Source organism: Corylus avellana, chromosome 3, assembly GCF_965113065.1.
Source record: "Corylus avellana chromosome 3, dhCorAvel1.hap1.2, whole genome shotgun sequence".
NCBI lineage: Eukaryota > Viridiplantae > Streptophyta > Magnoliopsida > Fagales > Betulaceae > Corylus > Corylus avellana.
This window is the reverse complement of record NC_142492.1, coordinates 30,949,195-30,969,870: the sequence shown is the minus strand read 5'-3', so window position 1 is coordinate 30,969,870 and position 20,676 is coordinate 30,949,195. Positions and strand designations below refer to the sequence as shown.

At 37.6% G+C, this 20,676-nt stretch overlaps 3 protein-coding genes across 5 annotated transcripts; 1 reads left to right on the top strand and 2 right to left on the bottom strand.

Moving 5' to 3' along the window:
• Nucleotides 1-569: 569 nt before the first annotated feature.
• PS2 (Presenilin-2) lies at nt 570-2,837 on the bottom strand. 2 transcript variants are annotated; one of them, XM_088514087.1, is made up of 2 exons: nt 2,533-2,837; nt 570-2,250 (listed from the first exon to the last, which is right to left on the bottom strand). In XM_088514087.1, the coding sequence occupies exons 1-2, from the start codon at nt 2,747-2,749 to the stop codon at nt 1,424-1,426; spliced, it is 1,044 nt and encodes a 347-aa protein (XP_088370213.1). In that variant the 5' UTR covers nt 2,750-2,837; the 3' UTR covers nt 570-1,423. The 2 variants fall into 2 exon arrangements, with proteins under 2 accessions (XP_088370213.1, XP_059444617.1); XM_059588634.2 differs by having other exon boundaries at nt 570-2,836.
• Nucleotides 2,838-4,820: 1,983 nt separating this feature from the next.
• GR-RBP3 (glycine-rich RNA-binding protein 3) lies at nt 4,821-8,059 on the top strand. Of its 2 annotated transcripts, XM_059588276.2 has the most exons (6): nt 4,821-4,927; nt 6,104-6,257; nt 6,344-6,412; nt 6,796-6,902; nt 7,281-7,497; nt 7,579-8,059. In XM_059588276.2, exons 2-6 carry the CDS (start codon nt 6,113-6,115, stop codon nt 7,824-7,826), a joined length of 786 nt encoding a protein of 261 aa, XP_059444259.2. In that variant the 5' UTR covers nt 4,821-4,927; nt 6,104-6,112; the 3' UTR covers nt 7,827-8,059. The 2 variants fall into 2 exon arrangements, with proteins under 2 accessions (XP_059444259.2, XP_059444258.2); XM_059588275.2 differs by having other exon boundaries at nt 7,281-8,059.
• A 748-nt stretch (nt 8,060-8,807) lies between these two features.
• Nucleotides 8,808-15,989, bottom strand: LOC132175446 (uncharacterized). The gene is made up of 3 exons (XM_059587396.2): nt 14,093-15,989; nt 10,750-11,177; nt 8,808-9,671 (listed from the first exon to the last, which is right to left on the bottom strand). Exons 1-3 carry the CDS (start codon nt 14,994-14,996, stop codon nt 8,910-8,912), a joined length of 2,094 nt encoding a protein of 697 aa, XP_059443379.1. The 5' UTR covers nt 14,997-15,989; the 3' UTR covers nt 8,808-8,909.
• Nucleotides 15,990-20,676: the final 4,687 nt, after the last annotated feature.

The following is a 20,676-nucleotide window of genomic DNA, read 5'->3' as shown; positions in this document are numbered from 1 at the left end:
GGGCAGCAACTGATGGAGGGGTGGAAATGAAATGTGATTCTCGGGGGAAAGGGTTTGGGGTCGTCAGCGGCAGTGACAATGGGAAGAGGAGATCATGCCGCTGGTGCCGGTGGGGGGAGAAGGGGTTGCTACCAGTGGAGGGAGGATGGGTTTGGGGAAAATTTTGGGGACATGAAAGGTGATTTCAGGGGAATGGGCCATGGGGAAAAAACGCAGGTTTCTGAAATTTTTATTTTTATTTTCAAATGGTCAAACATGGCATGTGTCACGTCACCGGTGTGCACACTGTTCATGCACGCCTGCATTAAAAATTTCAAGAAGTCTCGGATTTCAAGTTTTCATGGGTAATGAGTAGTAATCAATGGCACTGGTTCCCGCATGGTTATAGCTTAAGATTTGGAGATAAAATATCAAACATACAAAGAGAAAGCATAAAATGGAAAGCCAAATAGTCTTGGTAGCCATTTACTGAGCATCTATATTTTCACTAAGTACGTTGCAACAACGTAGATTGTGCTGAAAAGAGGTAAGACAAAGAGGAGAACAATACCTTTAACGCGATAAAGCCATATTAGAGAACCAACATTGAATGTAGGAATATAACAAAATCATTGTCGCAGCACATCTGATTTATTCAATCAGTAACAAAAAGGACGCCCTAAAGCAACTCCTTAACCCCAGTAGTATCAGGCCTAATTACCAACAAATAGGAAGACAGAGAAAAGCTTCCAAGTAACTGAAGCTTCATTAAAAAAAACAGACCTCAAATAAACAGTCTTCTGCTACAATTTCCATATCTGCTTTAGTGCTTAGGTTGCTCCATCTCCTGATTTTTCCATGATAAAAACTCTCCATCCTTGGATCAATCAGACTTCCTTCTATCCTTTTTCTGAAACTTATGAAATTTCATAAAAAATAAAAACAAATGCTTACAAGAAAACATCAATGACAGAGGAGGCAGAAATTGAGATTATCCTCTTTGCTCAATATAGTGACCAAATCAACCTCCAAATTCATGTTTCCCACCAACCAGGGATTCTTTCACCCCCTCCTTCTGTCTCCCAGATCTGGGTCCCATATTCTCTTATTTAACCAGAAACCAGCTTTCATTTCATCCATTTTCCCCCATACTTGTAGTCGATCTTTTTTCAGTTCTTTGCAAACAGAACCCATGATCTTAAAGTTCCAAATCAAAGCATCAAATTGTCGAGTCCCAGGCTCAAGCAAATAAATTTTGTGAGGAAATCACTTACAATCAATTTCAAAAACCAACTTTACCAAATTAATAGATAAACCGATAATGAGGAATCAATTGGGAAGACCAAAGTCAAGTTGAAACAATGAACACAAATTTCATACAACATACTTTCTCATGCTATATATTGTATGACCAAGTATCAAACTTCGACAACATGTTTATATTTCAGAACATCAAGAGGTTCAAAGAGCATTCTACAACAAAAACTTCAAGTAGGAACCGAGTCAAGAGATAAAACAACACACCTAACGCTATTGACACAGGAAGAGCAGGCAAGGCTTTCTGATATAGTGCCAAGAGCATCAGAGTGACACCGAGACCAGCTATTATAGCAAGATAACATGCATACACTGTCATAAAATCGTACATGGCAGCCCTACCAACCAACACACTGTAGAAGATGAAATCCCCAAGCCCTAGCTTGATTGCACCAGAAGACCCTAGCCCAATTCCCTCTAGCATCAAACTTTCACTTGACACAGCATCTTCCTGTTGCTGCGGCTGGATATTCATCCTATGATCAATTAATGGTGCAGATAGCTCCGCATCCCTTTCTGGAACCCGTGCCTCTTCAGCTCTAACCAAAGTAGCATTATCTAAGGTATTAGAATCTGAATTTGAATCCAGAACAGCACTGGCATTTGAAAGGGAGTCAGACTCTGAATCCACATTGTCAACAAAAACACCATTTGCGTTTGAATTGCTGTCATCATTTAAATTCTCTTCCCTCCTACCTCTCCATACCCTCCTCTGAGCTACACCACCCATTGAACCTGTATCATTATAAGTCACTGGCCGAGCCTCATACACCAGTGCCGGGATATCTTCATCCCTTGATATCGCAAGCTCTACCAAGAGCCTTAACGGGCCAACTGGCAACAACACCGCGGCAAGATCATATAATGCCAATGCAACCAATAGCACCCAAGTAGTCCATTCAGGCAATAGAGTAAACCAGTAAGCAACCAACATCCCAATAATAACCAAGTAGCCTTGAGTCACAAGAATTGCCATTTTTGACATGAAAACAGCCAAAACACCCACAACAGCAAAATTAAACAAAACCACCATAAATGTAATACAATCAATTGGAATACTAAAATCTTCAATCAGGAATAAAGCAATTTCACCACCCATGAATCCCAAAACAACAAAAGCAGAAAACCCCATGTAGAGTTTCAAGAACTTGGTGCATCTGAGGTAGAATAGGAGCACCAAAATAAAAGTGACAACCGTGACAACAGCCACAAACACAAGGGAGTTCAAAAGGGCACCTAAGAATTTGTCCCAGGAGGAGTCTGAACTGGTCTCAGTGTATGCTATGGTGGCTATGGAATTGACTGATGCTGAAGAAGAAGACGAAGAATTTGAATTGAGGACAGAGACCAATATGACCACCATGAACATGCAGATTGAGACGGGCGTTATGATTCTGATAATCTCTTCGCCCAGAGACTCAAGAATGCTTCTGGGTCTTTGGTTTTGGGCCATTGGGTTATCGAAACTGAATCAATTTTCCTTTTTGGGGATTTTTTTTTTTTTTTTTTTTGGGTCTTCTTGGGGATCTTTTGGTTCGTGGGTATTTCGAACAGATTTGTTAGGGATTGCAGACGTTGGGGTTTTTTTTTTTGACGGATATTTGGTAAGGTCGCGATGATGGGGAAGACTTTTGACCTCAGAGAAGCTGAAGGTCTCTACCTAATTCCCTCTAGCATTCTCGGCTACTTTTCTCTTTTGCAAATGGTCCAACACCTCACCAATTCGGTAAGAAATTTTAGGCAAGTGAGTGAACACTTTTTTACTTATTACAAAAAAAAAAAAAAAAAACCATTAAAATTGTAAGTTTCTCTCTCCTTCCTTTACCATTTTTTTTTTTTTGGGTTTAAAAAATAATAAAAGTTAATAACTAAAATAGTGAATCCGCTGGAGGTTAGGGGTGGACACGGGTCAAGGGTCAAGTTTATGGATTTTAGCAAGCCGCCCCATGATAAGGAGTTTTACCGTTCTTAAGTCATATTCGGGAGTTTCTAAGCCCTACATGATGCTTTGAAAGAATAGGAGGGAGACTTTTTTTCTATTCACTAATGGGACAAAGGTTACAAGGGAGAAAACAAACGAAACAGGGTGAGCTCCCCAACAATAAAACTCAAATGGAAAAGACAATATAGAAATAAAAATGGAAACAAATAGTAGGCAATGAAAAAAGGATCCGGGCCTCTCTAAGGGCCGCACAGAGCAATACACAAGGGCAAAATAGCTCGGTTAGAACCCCCATGACATAAAGACAATCACCACAGTTAAGTGGTTGTTGCAGAGAAAGTATCGTCGAGAACCGAATGAAATTCATTGATAAAGAACAAACGCCGGTTACAAAAATCTCCACCATCAGAATAGGAGGGAGACTTGATGCAAGACATTATCAACCTATTCCACCTATGTCAAAACCAATCTCCTCATCACTCTTTCTAGAAAACTCTACTCCACTTTACCATATGCTTTACTATTTAGGCTGTAATTATAATTTTGTAACCAAACTAATATATGTAAAAAAAAAAAAACGATAAGAATTTGTACAAAATGATGGGTTTGGTATTAAAGTATACCATGATAATCTTTAAGATATTTTTTGTATCAGAAATTTGACACAAGATCAAACTCTTCCAATCAAGTCATAATTTATTTATTAGCCTTTACTTAGTTAAAAGGGTTATATCATTTATACAAATATGTGGTTTAACACGGAAAAACACAAAACCCTCAATTTCGAAAGTTATTGTAAATGGTATTTGTGTACATTTGATAAATGGAATTGGTACTTCCGTCTATACTCCTAATATTTTAATGGTGTGCCATATCAAACCAATTAGCAAACGACATGTATCTTATGTCTTATTAATATTATTAAAAACAAAACAAAAATTAAAATAAATTTAGGGATGACTCGACCACACACTTTGGTCAAATGAGGATGGCCACTCCCTATAGACGGCAATGGATGGTTTGGCCACCTCCGCCACCTCAAAAAATAGCTAGTGGGTGGTTTCAACCACCTTTTATGATTGGTCTAGAGTGGTTTAGCCACTCCTTGGTTGCCCATAAAGGATGGCTCAAGCATTGAGTCACCACCAAATTTTTTTTTTCTTAATTTTTCACTTTTGTTTTTTGGTTATTTATTTTGAATTTTAAATAATATTAATGAGGTATATAGGGCATATGACAATTACTAATTGGTTTAATGGGGCACACTATTAAATTATTAAACCAACTCCATTTATAAAATATTTATAGGTACCATCTATGATACTTTTTGAAATTGAGTGGTCTTTTTTATTTCAAGTCAAATTACATATACTAAAAAATCAATTAACCTTTAAAAAAAATAAAAAATAAAAAATAAATTTCAGAAGGGCATTACAGTCATTTCGCTTTTCCTCCACTGTCACAAGCACAAAAAACACTACCCAATGAAAACCTCACACGTACATACCGTGCCCGAAGAACAAAAAATCTCTCGACCACACCGTGACAGCCCCCATCAACGGCTCCCACCCCCCACTCCAAATCGTACGGCCCAGATTTCTCCCGCCTGTCATTATAAGCCTCCCCCATTTCCATTTCGTAAAACCCATTGTCTGCTTAGGGTTTTAGTCTCTCAGCGAAGCAGAGAAGGTACGGTCCAAACCACTGAGCGCCCCCCCCCCCCCCCAATAGATTATGCTTCCGATGCTTAATTTTTTCTTTGTTTCCACTTGTTTTTGCTTTCGTTTCCTGTTTCTATCGCTACTGATTCCCTTTGCTTTTGTCTTGTACGCGTTTATAGGGTTTGATTTTTTCTGAATAGATCAAGCCTATTTACCTCTCATATGTGTTTATTTCTATTGAAGGTTTCTCCTTGGTGATTCTTGTATGCATGTATTGTTTGTATGTATTTTCTATTCGGCTGTGTTTGGTTGGTCGGAAAGCAGAGGAGAGAAAGTCTCCAAAGTTTTGAATCTGGTGGGTTTTGGTGTTTAGGGTTATCAGAAATGGAAAGATTAAGATTTTATCCTCGACTGAGCTAAATGGTTATGTTAGGAACATATATGTTGGTTTTTATTTTTATTTTATTTCTTTATATAATTTTAGATAAAAGCATATTTCTATTATAAATGAACTTCTTTTGTGGGGTTTTAGTAGTTCGGAGATTATGGTGGGTGTACTAGTTGTTTAGTTTGATTAAGGCTACTGTATCAAATTCGTCATAATTGTCTATATCATCTGGGTATGCATGCAAATACGAACAAGTGTCGGGCTGTTATTGATGTTATTTTTCTGCCTTTTGTTCTTTTGTGTTTGAGTTTCGTAAGTGTGTATATTGATGCAGGCGCATACTTCATTTCTGATTGCCACTCTAACAAGAGCCCGTTTCTTGTTTTTATTGACTCTTTCATCATTGCATTTTCTATGCGATGGTTTAAAATCACTTGGGAATCAGCAGTCTATTTTGGTTTGTGGGAACCACTCAATTGTGGCCATCATCTTGATGCTTATTTGTGTAGGCTTAAATTGAAGTCAATCTTTTTATCATCACTTTATGCAGATATTGATTTATTCTGTTGTGTTTTAAGCTGAATTTTTTAGATTTTGTTGGCCTTTTTTTTTTTTTTTTTTTCTTTTTTTTGGGACAATTGGAAGTAGTGTCTTTCTTATATGGTTAATTCTATCATATTAATAGCATGTGTAGTCTTGACCGTCTATTTTGTGATTCTCATGTTTTTGAAAATGTCATTTTTGTGATTTCTGTCTTAATTCTTAGTGTTCGCTATATAATTTTATTCATCTTCATTTTCCTGCCTTATTTTGTAGGTTATTGCAATGGCTTTTTTTAGTAAAGTTGGGAATATTCTTAGACAGACTGCGAGCAAGCAGATCAGCTCAGAATTTGGTCCTTCAAAACTGTCTGTCTTTCAAGCTATACGATGCATGTCGTCTGGGCAAAGTTCTAAAGTTTTTGTAGGAGGTGCAACCCAATTTCATTTATGAATTGCAATTATGTTGTCTTTTCTTGTTTCTTTGTGCTAAGATTTCTCATGTTGTAAATTCCAGGGCTTTCATATGGCACAGATGAGCAAGGTCTGAGGGACGCTTTCTCTAAGTATGGTGATGTCATGGAAGGTATATAGTTAGACTTATCGCATATTTTAAGTTCCTGCCAAAAGTAAGTTTTAAGGCATTTTGGTTTTCATCTCTGTAAATAGTATGTTAAGGCAATTGCTCAAGTTCCACCTCCTTTTGCTGTAGTGACATGGGTTGTGTGCATGACATAAATGCATGATATGTGCTTCATATTGGCTTTGGCAAGTGTTTTTTCCTTTTTTTTGTGTACTCTTGCATTAGTTTGGCCTGGGCAAAGTGATGGCAATGTCTTCTCCATTTCCCCTCTCGAAATTCCTCATTATGTTATAAAAAATTCAGTCCATTGTTATGTTGGTATAAAAGCCTCAGTACTGGCAATTCGTGCTGATTAACCTGTTCTTTTTTCTTTTCTTTTTTTGTAGCAAGAGTCATTATGGATCGTGACACTGGTAGATCCAGAGGATTTGGCTTTGTTACATACACTTCTTCTGAGGAAGCTTCCAGTGCTATCCAGGCCTTGGATGGACAGGTAATGTTACTGATTTGGTGCTCTTCATTTATGAGTCTCTGTTTCATGAGCTGTGCAGGACAAAGTTGGGTTACTTGGTATGGGCATGATCTTTTTCATTCTACATTTTTAAAATTACACCATGACAATCCTTGTCGCTACCAATTCCAAGCAGCTATTTTTGGTATAAATGTACCAGTGACTTTGTTGTCTGGAGTATGATATTAATGTAAATTGTATATAATAATGATGATGCTGTTGGCAGACTAACCTTTTCTCATTCCAAGTATTTGCAAATGAGTTTTCTGAATTGGTTTAACCTTTTTAAATCTATGGATTATTCCTTGTAATTTTTTGTAGTTGACTTTTTTCCTTTCCTGGTAATATCTTTCCTCCTAGGATCTCCATGGTCGTATGGTAAGGGTGAATTATGCTACTGAGAGGCCTCGGCCTAGTTTTGGAGGTGGTGGCTATGGTGGTTATGGCAGCGGAGGCGGTGGAGGCGGCTATGGTAACAATGCTTTTGGTGGTGGTGGTGGTGGTGGAGGATATGGCTCGGGTGGTTATGGGTCTGGTGGGAATTATCAAGGTGGCGGCGGTGGCGATAGCTATACCGGTAACTATGGTGCTGACAACTATGGAAGTGGTGGCACTGGTGGAGGTGGTGTTGGTTATAACAAGGGTGGTAATTATGCAGGTGGAGACTTTGGCAGTACTGGTGGAAATTACGGTGTTGCTGGTGGTGACGGTGGCAGCAGTAACTTCGCCAGTGGTGGATATGATGGAAGTGCTGGACAGGGGTATGGTGGCGTCAATCAGTTTGGTAGCAATGAGAGCAGCAGCGTAGGTGGTGCAGCTGGAGATTTTAAGCAGGATGAGCCATTAGAGGGAAACCTAAGGGATGACGATGATGATACTACTGGTGATTTTGCCAAAAGAGCTTGAAAAAAGCCTCTGATACAAGGAAACGAACGTGCTTTTTGTCCAGTGTCATGAGTAGAGCGTTCTTTGTTATAATAGTATTTTAGACCCCCCTCCCCCAGCCCTTCTCCTCGAACTTGTTATTTTATTCTTGTTGGATTTGGCTATTATGAGAACTTGGATTTGATGCACTCTCAACTGTGTTTTCCGAAATGAGAAACAAAAGAATTCGCCAGATAATAACGGTGGTTCAAACATAGGAATTGTAACGTATGAAAGCATGCTTCCTATCTTTCTTATGGGGAAGAATCTGCATAAAAGGAAATCGATTTAAATTATGCATACTCAGTGAGTTAAGTAGGGAACTCAATTTGATCCTACTTGATGTGTTTGTGTGCTTGGCGCTTGTATGCACAGTCAAAGAGAGTTTGCATAATAATAATATTATTATTATTATTAGTTATTTATTTATTTTTTAGACTTTTCTGTTTTACCTTAGAAAACGATGTTACAGTTTCTGTTGGCTGTTGTGATGAAGACGTTCATTATCCAGTGATATTATGGTCCTTTTGGGTTTTATTTTTTTGGACCTAAAAATGAAGAAAATAAAACTTGTATTTTGGTATTTGCCAATGTAAATTAAATGGTTGTGTGGGGGAAGGAGAGAAGAAATGGCAACTCCATTAAATGGTTATTTCTTCTTTGAATAGATCTAGCTTCCAACTCCAACAGAAAAATTTTAGAAAGAAAACCTAGAGGAAGGAGAGAAGAAATGGCAAAAAAGGAGAAGGAAAAGGGGGAAGTTATCGAAAAAATATTCATCACTAGCATTTAGAGGCCTTCAATTCCTTGTGGCTGGGATTGGGCGGGGGAGGGAACTTCAATTGGGATAGACTTGCTTCTTTGAATGTACACAAAGACAACAAAAAATAAATTAACTGGGGAAAAAATAAAAGCAAAACTAGGAAATAACTGGGAAAAAAATAAAATATGGAACAAAAAATCTTAAAAAGAATAACAAGGGGGGATACCTTGCAGTAGTAATGAATAAATATTATTTTATATATACTCTATACACTGCAAAACTATTTTGTTTCATTTCAATGCTCATTTTTCATCCATAGACAACAACATCCTTTGTGCATTTAGAACTACATGAGAACCTTTCTTGGTTTTCTCCACAATCTGCTTGATCAATTGGTTCTCAATCTCATCATCCCAATCGCTGCTTTCATCTTCAGTTACACCAACATCATTCAATCCCTGAAACTCTGATCTGTACCCTCCACGTGTTCTAGTCCACCTGTTACTAGAAAGTAATTCCATATCCATTGTAAGATTTGGCATGGAACCACCATTTTGACCCATCAACACACGTCCATCTGTTAGATTGAAGCCCTCTTGATGCTTACTTTCATGGACCCTTGATTCTAAATCCTGCTCTTCTGAATCATCTGTCTTAGTTAAGTCTCTGTCCGCGTCTAGAGCTTCCCCTGACAGATTAACCAGAAACTGGGCCGTAGGATTGCATTCTTTAGCAGTTGAGCTTTCTGGGGTAGAAGAATATCCCCCTTCACTGCTGGAGAACTCCTTCCAAGAATTCTTGTGCCCCGACTCCACGAGGTTTAGCTTTCTCTGGCTGTTTTGAAGGGCTGTCTCAAGCTCCTGCACACGTTCTTCAAGTCTAGATTGAACAAGCTTGTGCAGACGCAAGCTCAGCTCTCGAGGTGAAACAGCATAGTTGCCAGAGTGCGGGGTGGAGGAGTCCATAGCATCTGGATTTGAATTAGGTTTTCCAACAGCTCGGCCATGGGACACGTCTGCTCTCAACTCACCCTCAGCAAAATCTGCTAAAAAGTCTGGGTCAAGCTGCAAATATTCGAGCTCCATTAACACTTGTAGACAACTAATTCCACAAGATTGCTTAAAAAAAATGCAATATAGAGAGAAATACAGGAAGAATAATATCTGTGGCATTAATATCAAATACTTTCTGGATTTGTTTCCATTCTTTGAGAAAATGATATATATGTTGCTTCTTCCACGAGGAAAATTTATTGTTGAAAGGCTGGAACTAGAGTCACCAACACTAATCTGGCCACAAGCACTAATTATGTGCTACCGTGTGAATGGACTGCATTGTGATTACCAGAATAAGCCAATAACTAGATTACCTGACTGAATGACGACTATAATGTTTCGTGCTGTATACGGTGGCAAATACAGCTAAACCAGAGAGCAGATTTTAGAACATTGTGATTACTTTTCTCCTCTTTATTAAAGGGGAGCTCTATGGTTGAACCTATGCAAAAGAAGGGATTTGAGAAGAGGGACCCTACTCTACCCTCTCCTGTCTTCTGTCTGATTTAAAGAACAAAAAACTATAAAACGGAAAAAGAATCTTGAACAGATTTTGTAGCATCAAATTAGAGACAATGTATTGACTTAATATTTTAGGTCACTAACACTTCAAAGTAAAATAATAAATAAGATTTAAAGTAATTGCTTGAATTCTAAAATAGGAAACCATCTAAGGACAATGGACAAGCTGTAACCCATATTTAAGCATTCCAGAAATCCTGACCCCTCGACAAATCTGCTAGACATTTTCCAGAAAACTAGAAATTCCTAGATACCCTAACAATTAGTGTATCGATCAAAAGATTTAAATTAAATATGATATTTTAGACTCAAAAGATGGAAAGTAGAATATTTCATCAACAGGATTGCACATTTACATTGTATCTTTGGCATTTGTATTTACTGAATTAGTTAAATTGTTCACATCATATAAATATGGTGAAAGGAATTTTTTTTAAACAAGACAAAAACAAGCGAATGATACAGCTAAACACCCAGTCCAACACAAATGTTACAGCACCATTGAACTGCGAAGCTAAATTATCAACCAGTTGCTAAGAATTCAAAGATAGAGAGACGGGCTTACCTCAACAAGATCAGACAATCTCTGGTCCAAACTCGATGCGTTTATGTTTAGCTCCAACCTCGCAAGTTCTGCTTCAAGCTCTGCTTCAATTTGACTCATAGGTTCTGAACTCTCCTCTGCCTTCTGATCATATAATATTTCACCATCACGTTTTGTTGAACCATCCATACAAAGTTCAGGGGAAAATACAGTTGGAGCCATGCCATAGGAGTTATCACATGTATCCTGTGATTCATAGTTTTCATTAGCTAGCTCCTTCACCGTCATTGAATCCTTCATCTCTAGTTCCTCTTGAAGATCTTGAACCAAGTTCTCAGTCTGCTTCACCAACTCCTTCAGCTTGTCTACTTCTCTTTTATTTGTTATGAAAGAAGATATTATGCCAATAGAAATCCCAAGACAGAATAGAATCATACCATCTGGTGACCCTGATGAGTGGAAAATTGTTAGGGCAATGACATGAGTTTTGTTATCATCACAGAAACACTAGAACAGTCATAAATAGAAGGAGCATTGGGCACAATTAATAATTGCCCTAACCAGCAACCTAATTCATTGTAAGGTCATAACTATCGTCTAGCATAGAGAGTTCCATCAGATATTTTATAGGGACCTTTGTACGTTTTTAAAAGGAAGTACTACCACAAGCTTGCTCCCATCAGAGCATGCAATTTGGGCAACCACATGCAGATGAAATCTTTCACAATCTAGTATTAGTCAAAATGTACGTCAAAACCTTGTTGCAAATAGAGCAAGGACACACTATCTGCACACACAGAAGATTCTCTAGATTCTACAACTGGGCATTTCTAATGGAAGGGTGATGCAGGACAGATTGCTGCACCACATCTGTTGTCGAATCTTTGATTTGAACACTGATTAGGATTATTTGGTTGTGATTTGTGGTGGAAAGGGTTAGGAATGATTGGGGTTAGTCAAATAGGAATTTGGGAAAAGGGTTGAAAGGAGCTTGGAAGTTTAAATCCAAGATTCTAAAAGAGGGATCAATCTAAAACAATCGAAGCAAGAGAAGAAGAAAAGAACAAATTCCTAGGCGATCTCACCTTTAAGAAGCTTTTAAAAGCTGCAAGAAAATCCCTCTATCAATCTGTAAATAAAGTGACAGATTAAAAGGTTTTATGCAGGCTGCTGGGCAGGAACTAAGCTGCAATCAATTTGTGAATAGGCAGGTGGGCATGATTCTATTGCACAACCTAAGAGAGAATGCCTACTCATTTCCAATCATCTGGATTTTTTACTTTAAAAAACCAAATAAACTCATTCACTTTCTTGCTTATTCTCTTCACAGCATCAAATCTTTCTTACAAAATGAACCCGCCTGGGAGCAGCTTGATGCACAGCTGTATATATACATCCCAAGATTTTAAGTTGAATCAGGATTCATCCAAATAAAAACATTACCTATTAATTGCCCATAAATGCACAGAAGTAAAGGAGAAGAAAGGGTGGGGGGGGGTGGGTGTGCTTTCAATTTAAAAGCTGTGAATGCATTGATTGGCTGAGTTCTAAAAATTTCATACGTATAACATATGTATGCCTTCATTTTCAGAAGTTATGACAAAATAACCTCAAATACCTAAATAAAGAGACAAAGAACCCTAAGGGCTAAAGTCCTAATCTACTTATCTTGATAAATTTTAATTACTCGGGCTTCTTCAGGACTCTCAACTTTGTCTTTGCCAGAGCCAATAAGAGCTTCAGCAACGCAGAGAGTTGAGGTCAAAGTCAAGATGTCTGTGGTTGTTGGTGGGGGTGGTTGCTTCATCTTCTGTGAAGGTTGTTTCAAGTTCTCTGCACCTTAATAGTGGCAACGCTTATGTTCTGGCCATTGTGGGAAAACTTGTGGCAACTTCTGCACCTGTGTGTTAGCCTTTAGGGAAAAGTGAGAGAGAGAGAGAGCGAGAGAGAGAGAGAGTCTGATAGGGAACAAATTCAGGCAATCGCATAACCTGAGGACCAAGGAAACCAGTGAACAGTGCCCGAGTTCTGCCAATTAGGAAACCAGTGAACAAGGAAACTACTAAAACCAAAGTGAAAGAGACCCATAGCTCAAAATAAAACTCATGGGCTACCCTACAGCCCATACCAGCAAATATGGAAATTAAAAGAATACCACCAGTAAAAACTAGATATTAAAAAAAAAAAAAAAAAAAAGAACAATAAAACTGAACTGGTGTTGTACAAACTTAAGGACTTAAATTGAGATTCCAAGACTAGGGGAGCACTGACTAGTGGTCAGCTTTTGGCAGTTTCCAACTACTACTACAACAGCGTTGGTCCCTAGAAACCACCACAAACTGAACTGACCAGTGCACAACAACTCAACTGCATAAGAACCAACTGCTGTCGATCGGTTTGGGTTTTGGTTTTGGCTTGGTCCGTTTTATCCCATTGTGTTTCTGGTGGTTGCCTAGTTAGGACTTTGGCATGAGCAGCTGGTGAGGTCTGTGAAGGGCCATGAACACAAGATATGGTGTGGGAGGCAGAGGTAAGGGTGAACACCAATATTGCTGGTCAGTTTTTGATAGTAAGAGGCAACGTGATAGGCAAGACAGTTGTGAAGCTCTAACCCTAAAAACTAAGAGACTTTTGTACGACTGTCGTTTGGGTCAGTACTGAGTGACCAACACCCAAAACAGACGACCAACCTAATGGTTATCAGTAGCTCATCTACATAGCTGAACGGCCTAACAGCACTATTGCATACAAGCTGGTTGAGTAGGCGTCGCACAAGCTTTGGGTTAAATTTCCTGGTCACTTAAATCTCCATATATATCCCTTCTTGATCATTTTGTTGTTTGCCCCAAAGGGAAAAGGACAAAGTGCTATTGATCTATTAAGCTTGAACAGTCCTCCCCCCAGAAACAGAGAGACTAGTACATAATGAGAATATTCACAATCTTTCAATAAAGTATATGACATTTTAGGGAACGATGAAAAAGGTAACCCCCCCCCCCCCCCCCCCCCCCCTCATTTTCTTAGGCTTGCCATCTGATGAAGCATACGTGAACAATGTGATTTTGTGGTATTCAATTTGTTCCCTTTTTTCATATGATAAGAAAAAGCACCTCCGCTTATTCCTTTGTTCTCAAGGCACCATGAAAAGTGTTGGGGGGGGGGGGGGTGTTGGTTCTGAAAAACCTACAAAGAAAATTTTGCTACTCCTGAGGACTTGAATGCTACACAAATCTAAATAGTTTTTTTACATCGGAGAAAAAACTTAGCATTAAAAGAAGCAACAGAAGAGAAGATTGATTTACTCTGCCAATGAAATAGCATCTAGTGCATAAGCTATAAAGAAAAATCAAATTGAGATCCATACCATCTTGTGAATGAACGGGCTTTCCACTGACCACTTTAATGGAGCTGCTCAATCTTCCACTCGGCACCTTTCCCCTTTTTTGCATCTTCTTTGGGAAGTCTAAAGACCTAAATTTCGGTAGTGGAGTTACGCCATACACATTTTCATTATTTTCCAAATAGGATTCTTTTAGCACCTTATCTTCCTCAAATCCAATTTGTGCACTTAAAGAATGACCATTTCCTCTGCTGAGTATTTGGCTTCCATCAGTGACAAATAATTGCCTCATAGCTGGTGTGGATGGTGATGGAGGGGGACTAAATACATTTCTTTTCACTTCAGCATGTTCCTTGTATACTTGAGTCATAAGACAACTCTCAAGGGAACTTAGGGGTTCAAGAAAATGCCTATATGAACGTCTAGTTCTAAGAGAGCTTCTATTCCTTGAAGAACCACGAAAAGAACCCATTCCAGGAGAAAGGCCAGGCAATGAATTACCAGAATTATCACTAACATCACCACTTGGCCTATTTCCAGCCTCATGCTCTACATCATCATTTTTTGAGCATCCTGGTAGTAAGCTAGATACAGAAAGTACATTGCAATCTTCATATTTCTCAAAGCATGCTGACTTTTCAACATCAAACCCACTAGTGGAAGTCACTTCTGCTGCTGAAGCACCATCTAGTTGGTACATATCCGAAAGTCTCCCATCAGAAACCCATTTCCTATCTGCAGAAACCTCATCGTCTAGTTTCTTTCTCCGTGCCAATCTGTGGAAGGGACGACCTGGGGATTCGGGTTTCCCGCAATTAGAATCCCCAGAGGAAAACGCAGGCAAGTTATTCCTATCCCTAGAAATATTTTGCCAATACTTAGCTAAACATCCAGCACCGGCAGCAACTGCAACCACCCACAAATCCATTTCCTCTCTCCTTCCACAGAGACCACACTAACCAAATTCCACAATAGAAATTTTCCTCTCTGGTTTAATTCTCAGTAATGATAGCCCAAAGCCAACAATTTCCATGAATACAGAATCCTAAATCTAAGTATCAAAAACCCTCTTAACTCCGCAGGGGCAAAAAATTGGTTACAGATTGAAAACATAAAAACCCCTTCCGCAGCAATGAGAGCCACCAACTCGATTCAAGGAAAAGTACTGTGCCTCATTTTTCTGCGCTAAATTCTAAAGATGCCATTATCTACAATTCTTGAAACAGGAAACCACGCTCAGAGCTGAGAATGAACCCCCCAAAAAGAAATCCAGCGTTTTCTAGTAATAATCAACTGCAGAAAAAAATATCTTAAATAAACCCAGAACGTGTAAGCAATCAAGAACAACGACCAAGTCAAAAACAACAACAAACGGAAGGACCCTTCTGTGAACAGATATCAGAATTCCAAGTAAGACCTTCTTCAATTTCAGAAACCATCAAACACCTTGCCAGAAAAACAACTCCCTAATAGGCCCATTTGTGAGCATAAGCCAAGAACCTAAACTCTACCCAATCAGGAGCAATGCAAACCCATCAAATAACAAACCCCATTTCCTCAGAGAACTCCTTCATATATATAAAACAGCAACAATCCCCAAAAAAGTAAGAGGCATACAAAATCCAAGCTATACCCATTTGAACAGCCTCTATGCTGCGAAACCCATCAATGAAATGAACCTATTTCACCAAACTACCAAAACACCACAGAACGAAGCCGATGAGCTGTGTAAAAAGGACCGAGGATGTGAAAATGGCTCAGTACTTTGATTCTGACGTTCGGATTAAAAGGCTTACTTTTAAGAATCTGAGTTGTGTGAAGCAAAATCCAACAGAACCAACTTTTGAGGACGATGTTGTTGAATCTTGCTGGCTGGATTCCACCGAAGAATAAGACCCGTTGCCCCGTTATCTTCACACAGACACACCTACAAGTTTTTACAGATTGAAACACGAGGGTTATTGTAATTAGAGGGAGAGAGAAAAAATGGACTTTTCTTTTCTTTTTTTTCGTTTTTTAATTTTAAATTATCTTGTAAAACATGTGACTTGGAAAGTTGAAACTTTTAATAGTGTATTTTTACAAAATTAGATAATAAACCTTTTTTAATAATATATATATATATATATATATATTGCGAGAATATATATTATATATTAGTCACTCTTAAATTTCTAAAAACCAAAAATTTTCAAGTTATTTTATTGATTTGATGAGATAAAGTTTTTCTTCAAATTTAGTCGGAGGAACTTCCTTCAACTCAATTTATAAAAATGACATGTGTAATTTGAACATGTAAGATGTACATAACCACCCATGGAGTGGCCGCGAGCCACCCCTAAGGTGGATCGGGGTGGCGCTGTGAGATGCACATAACCACCCTCCAATTTGAACATGTGAACATGTGAGACGCACGTAACCATCCTCCAAATTTATTTATTTTTTATAATTTTTATATTTAAATTTTAAATTTAAATTAATAAAAAAAAAAAAATATTTTAATGAAGTAAAATAGTGTGTTTTGGCTGGGACTAACGGCTGTTAAAAAATTTTGACGGTAAGCATTTTATTGTCATTTCGATTGACCCAATGAGTAAATTTTTGAAGAAAAAAAACTTATAGATTTTTATATTTTGGAGGGTTGACTCAGGGACTTATTGTACAATTACCCAAAAAATAAAAAATAAAAATAAAAATAAAACAAGCTGAGAGAGAGAGAATCAATGTGTATATTCTCTGTATAATCAACGTTGATCTACAATAATGAATGAAATGTACTTATATACTCGGCTACAATGAACTTTATTGGAACTAGTGGCTCATATTAGAATATTAGTGGAAGGCCAAGTAGATGGGAGCGGAGTGAACGTTGCAATAGCGGTACGGTACGGGGTATTTTGGGGATTTCTAAAATACGTCTGTACAATTGGAGTTTAGGGTTTTCCTATGTACATGTTATGATATAACCCTGAATCATTAATAGTAAAATATAGCCGCACTCTCTGTACTTGTAGGCATATTGCCAAACCACGTTAAATTTGTGTCTCAATTCTTTCTTAATCTCTCTCTTTTCGATTCTATATTATTCATCATTGTTGTGCACCGTAACAACAAACTTTAAGATAACAGAACTGAGAACTAACTAACTAACTTCAACTTCACTCACTATTGAATTTACAACTGAAAAAATCTGTTAGTTTATTAGAGAAGTACTACACATCCCAATTTTTCTTTTCAAAAGTTTGTTTCCAAATGATGTGTCACAATCTCATAAAATTTATTATTTTGAAAAATGTGGCACCAACTCATGGGATTGTGAGTCATTGGAATAAAAATTTGGAATGTTTAGCATTTCTCAGTTTATTATATACACATGTACAACCAACTCTCCAACTTTGCATGTCTTCGAGTTGTCTGATATGTAACACCCCCAAAATTTAATTAATTCCCGAACTTATTTACTTCCAAGGGATTTATTTGTAACACTTGTTTAGAATATTGATCTCATAAAAATCATTGAACTCTTAGTACAAAACCATAACATTTCTTTGAAGACCAAGAATACAACCCAACACATGAAGTATTAACTAACCTTTGAAATCCTTGCATGAAATCATATCCTTTTTTCTTTTAAAACTTCCCACTGATTCTCAAAACAAGATCTAAATCATCAATCAACATGTAGAGGAGGAATCATACAAGAAAAAATTAACATGGCAAAGGGTTTATAGATTTACCTTGAAAAGAAAGGTCAATAAGGGACAATCTCTTAGAATTGACAGAATCTCCACTTTGTTTTAGGCTCTTCTCTCTTCTCCCTCACTCTCACACACTTTGAGGCTAGAAAATTGTGCAAACAAGTTTTCCCTTGATTCTTAAGGTTACAAAGGGCTAAGGGTCAAGTTTTTAAGGTTTTGAGTAGGGGTGAAAAGGCTGGCGGTTATTAACTGTTCACTAATCGCTTTTGAAGGCGGTTAGGAAAAACCACTAACTGCCTTTATATTTATAAAATTATATAAAAATCTACAAAAGATGTCATATGTAATAAGGTATTATCATATTACCATAAAACGGGGTCATTTTGTTTTTTAAAAAAACAAAATTAAATTTTTAATTTTTTCTTTAAAAGGTGGTTAGCGGTTATTATGGTTATTAATCGCTAACTACCAGTTAACCGCCTAGGTGGTTAGCGGAAACAGTTAGTAGATTTTACTAACCGTTTAGGCAGTTACGATTAGCGGTTTTAAGCAATAACCACTAATCGAAACCGTCTTTTAACCCATAGTTTTGAGTACTCAAAATTTAAGGCATACCAACATCAATCCTCTAAGTAGGGGGGATTGTTCCTCTTCCTTCCTTTCTTTCTTTATTTTTTTCAAATGCAATATCGAATTACACCTTATTTTGAAATGACGTGTAATTTTAAAAGAGTTTGTACTTTTAAAAGGATTTTATTTTTTGGGGTGTTACATACTAAGACCATCTTCGGTACCCAACTTATAACTTCACCATGCCACGTGGACTTTCAAAATAATTATCAAAGTGCTCACAATAACATTTTTTTTTTTATTAAAGGGAAAACATTTCATACTCATTCATAGATAAAAGGTCGCAAGCAAGAGCTCTTACAAACAGAACAAAAAGCTCTGAAACAAATCATAGACGAAGCTAAAGTTACAGTCATCAACCAAATAGGCCAAACAAAGGCAACAACATCCACTAACCCATGACTATTCATCAAGTTTAAGTTCAGATCTGCACCAAACAAACACAATTCAATGCATAAGTAGCGCTTATTCATTGGCCCTGAGAGCAAAGAACCCCATGCCGAAACTCATCATCATCGACCTGAAAGCCAGAATAACGTTTATATTCATAGCCCAAAGGTCTAAACTAAAAGCAAACGAGTAGATCATAGAGGGAGGCAAGAGTCTTATTACAAACAAAAATAGAAGAGAAAAAACGTACAGGGAAATAAAATAGGAAAGTAAATAACAAATATATAGAAAACAAAAATACAACAAAAGGAAAACCACAATACAGGGAAAATAACAAGAGAAGCACACTAAGTGGATGACAGAAGCCGGAAAAATGCCGATCGCGTGATGGCTGGAAACTGGCATGGAGGATGCTGTTAGAAGCTCATCGCAGGGGGACACGTGCAAAGACCCAGCAACGGACGGTAGATAGAAAAGCAGGCATGGAGGAGATAGGCGGCACACTTAAAGAAACTGGGGGGGAGAGTTTGAGTGAATCTCCAAGAGTAGCACCCACAAAGTGTGCCAAACAAGCAAGAACAACAAGAAACAAACACAAACACCACGAGAAGCAAACGACAAATAACAGGAAAAATCAGGAAGGGAAAAAAAGCCACAAAAACATAACAGAAACAAACCACAACCAAAATGATGGATCCGATGCAAAAGGTGGGTTGGACACTGACAGATTTAGAGAGCAAGAAGGCAGGGCAGAGATAGATGGCGAAGGAAAAAGACAGCATGGTGGAGAAGGGGGAGGGAGGAGGCCACGGAGCTAGGGGCATCAAGTAAATAAGCTAGCTCACCACACGGAGGGGGCGAGGGGAGGAGGGAGGCAACCAACGACTGTCCCTCCCCCCCAAACCTGGGTTTACCTTACCTGTGTAGCACTCTGCTCACAATAACAATTAAACTTATACATAAGGTGCCAATATATACTTTATGAAAATTCAGTGGCATATTTCATCATAAATATTAGATAAATTCTAGGGATACTAATTTCATCAACGTTATCAAAAATATAGTTGGATATAAAGCCTACTTTACATATAGTCCATATCATATGCGATCACATGACAATCAAATGTGACTTTGCATAACTTATATGTGATATTTCGGTATCCGGGGAACTATGTGATTAGGGGCGGAACTGTGTAAATGTCCTCCAAAATTTTAAAATTACCCTTAAACCTCACCCATAAAAGTCTAGTTCCATCCCTATATGCGATGCCTATGAAATTCATTGACCAAATTCTAGATCAAGTTACGGATGTTTTTTTACATGGGCGAAGCTTGAATTTTTATTATTATTATTTTTTTAAATAATAATAAAAAAAGGCAATTTAGTTTATTTCATTTAAAAAAAAAAAAAAAACCATATAAATTAGAAGAATTTTTAAAATTTGGACTACTTTCCCAAACTTATACGTTTTTTTTTTCAATTTTTTAAAAGTTTTATTTTTGTTTAATTAGCCAATGGCTTATGTAGAGGTTCCTAGAAAAGGTCGCCCATGGCTTTTGTTTGCTGAGATTATGACACAATTTTATTTCACCATCCAACTCACCCAACTCTTCATAACACGTGGCATTTTAATTGGGTAATGTTAGGCACTATTTTTTTATTCTCTTAAAGTTGATGTGACTTTTAAAATTATCATTAAATTTTAGATGAATTATACTTAAATTTTGATCTAATGGTAATTTTAAAAGCTACATCAACTTTAAAATGATAAAAAGAGAATAAAAAGATAATCCATAGTATTACTCTTTTAATTAGACCGTCACATTTGGTGGGGTCTTTCTTTATTGAATAATAACCATGGTCCATGGCCCTAGCTAGGTCTGTTAAGT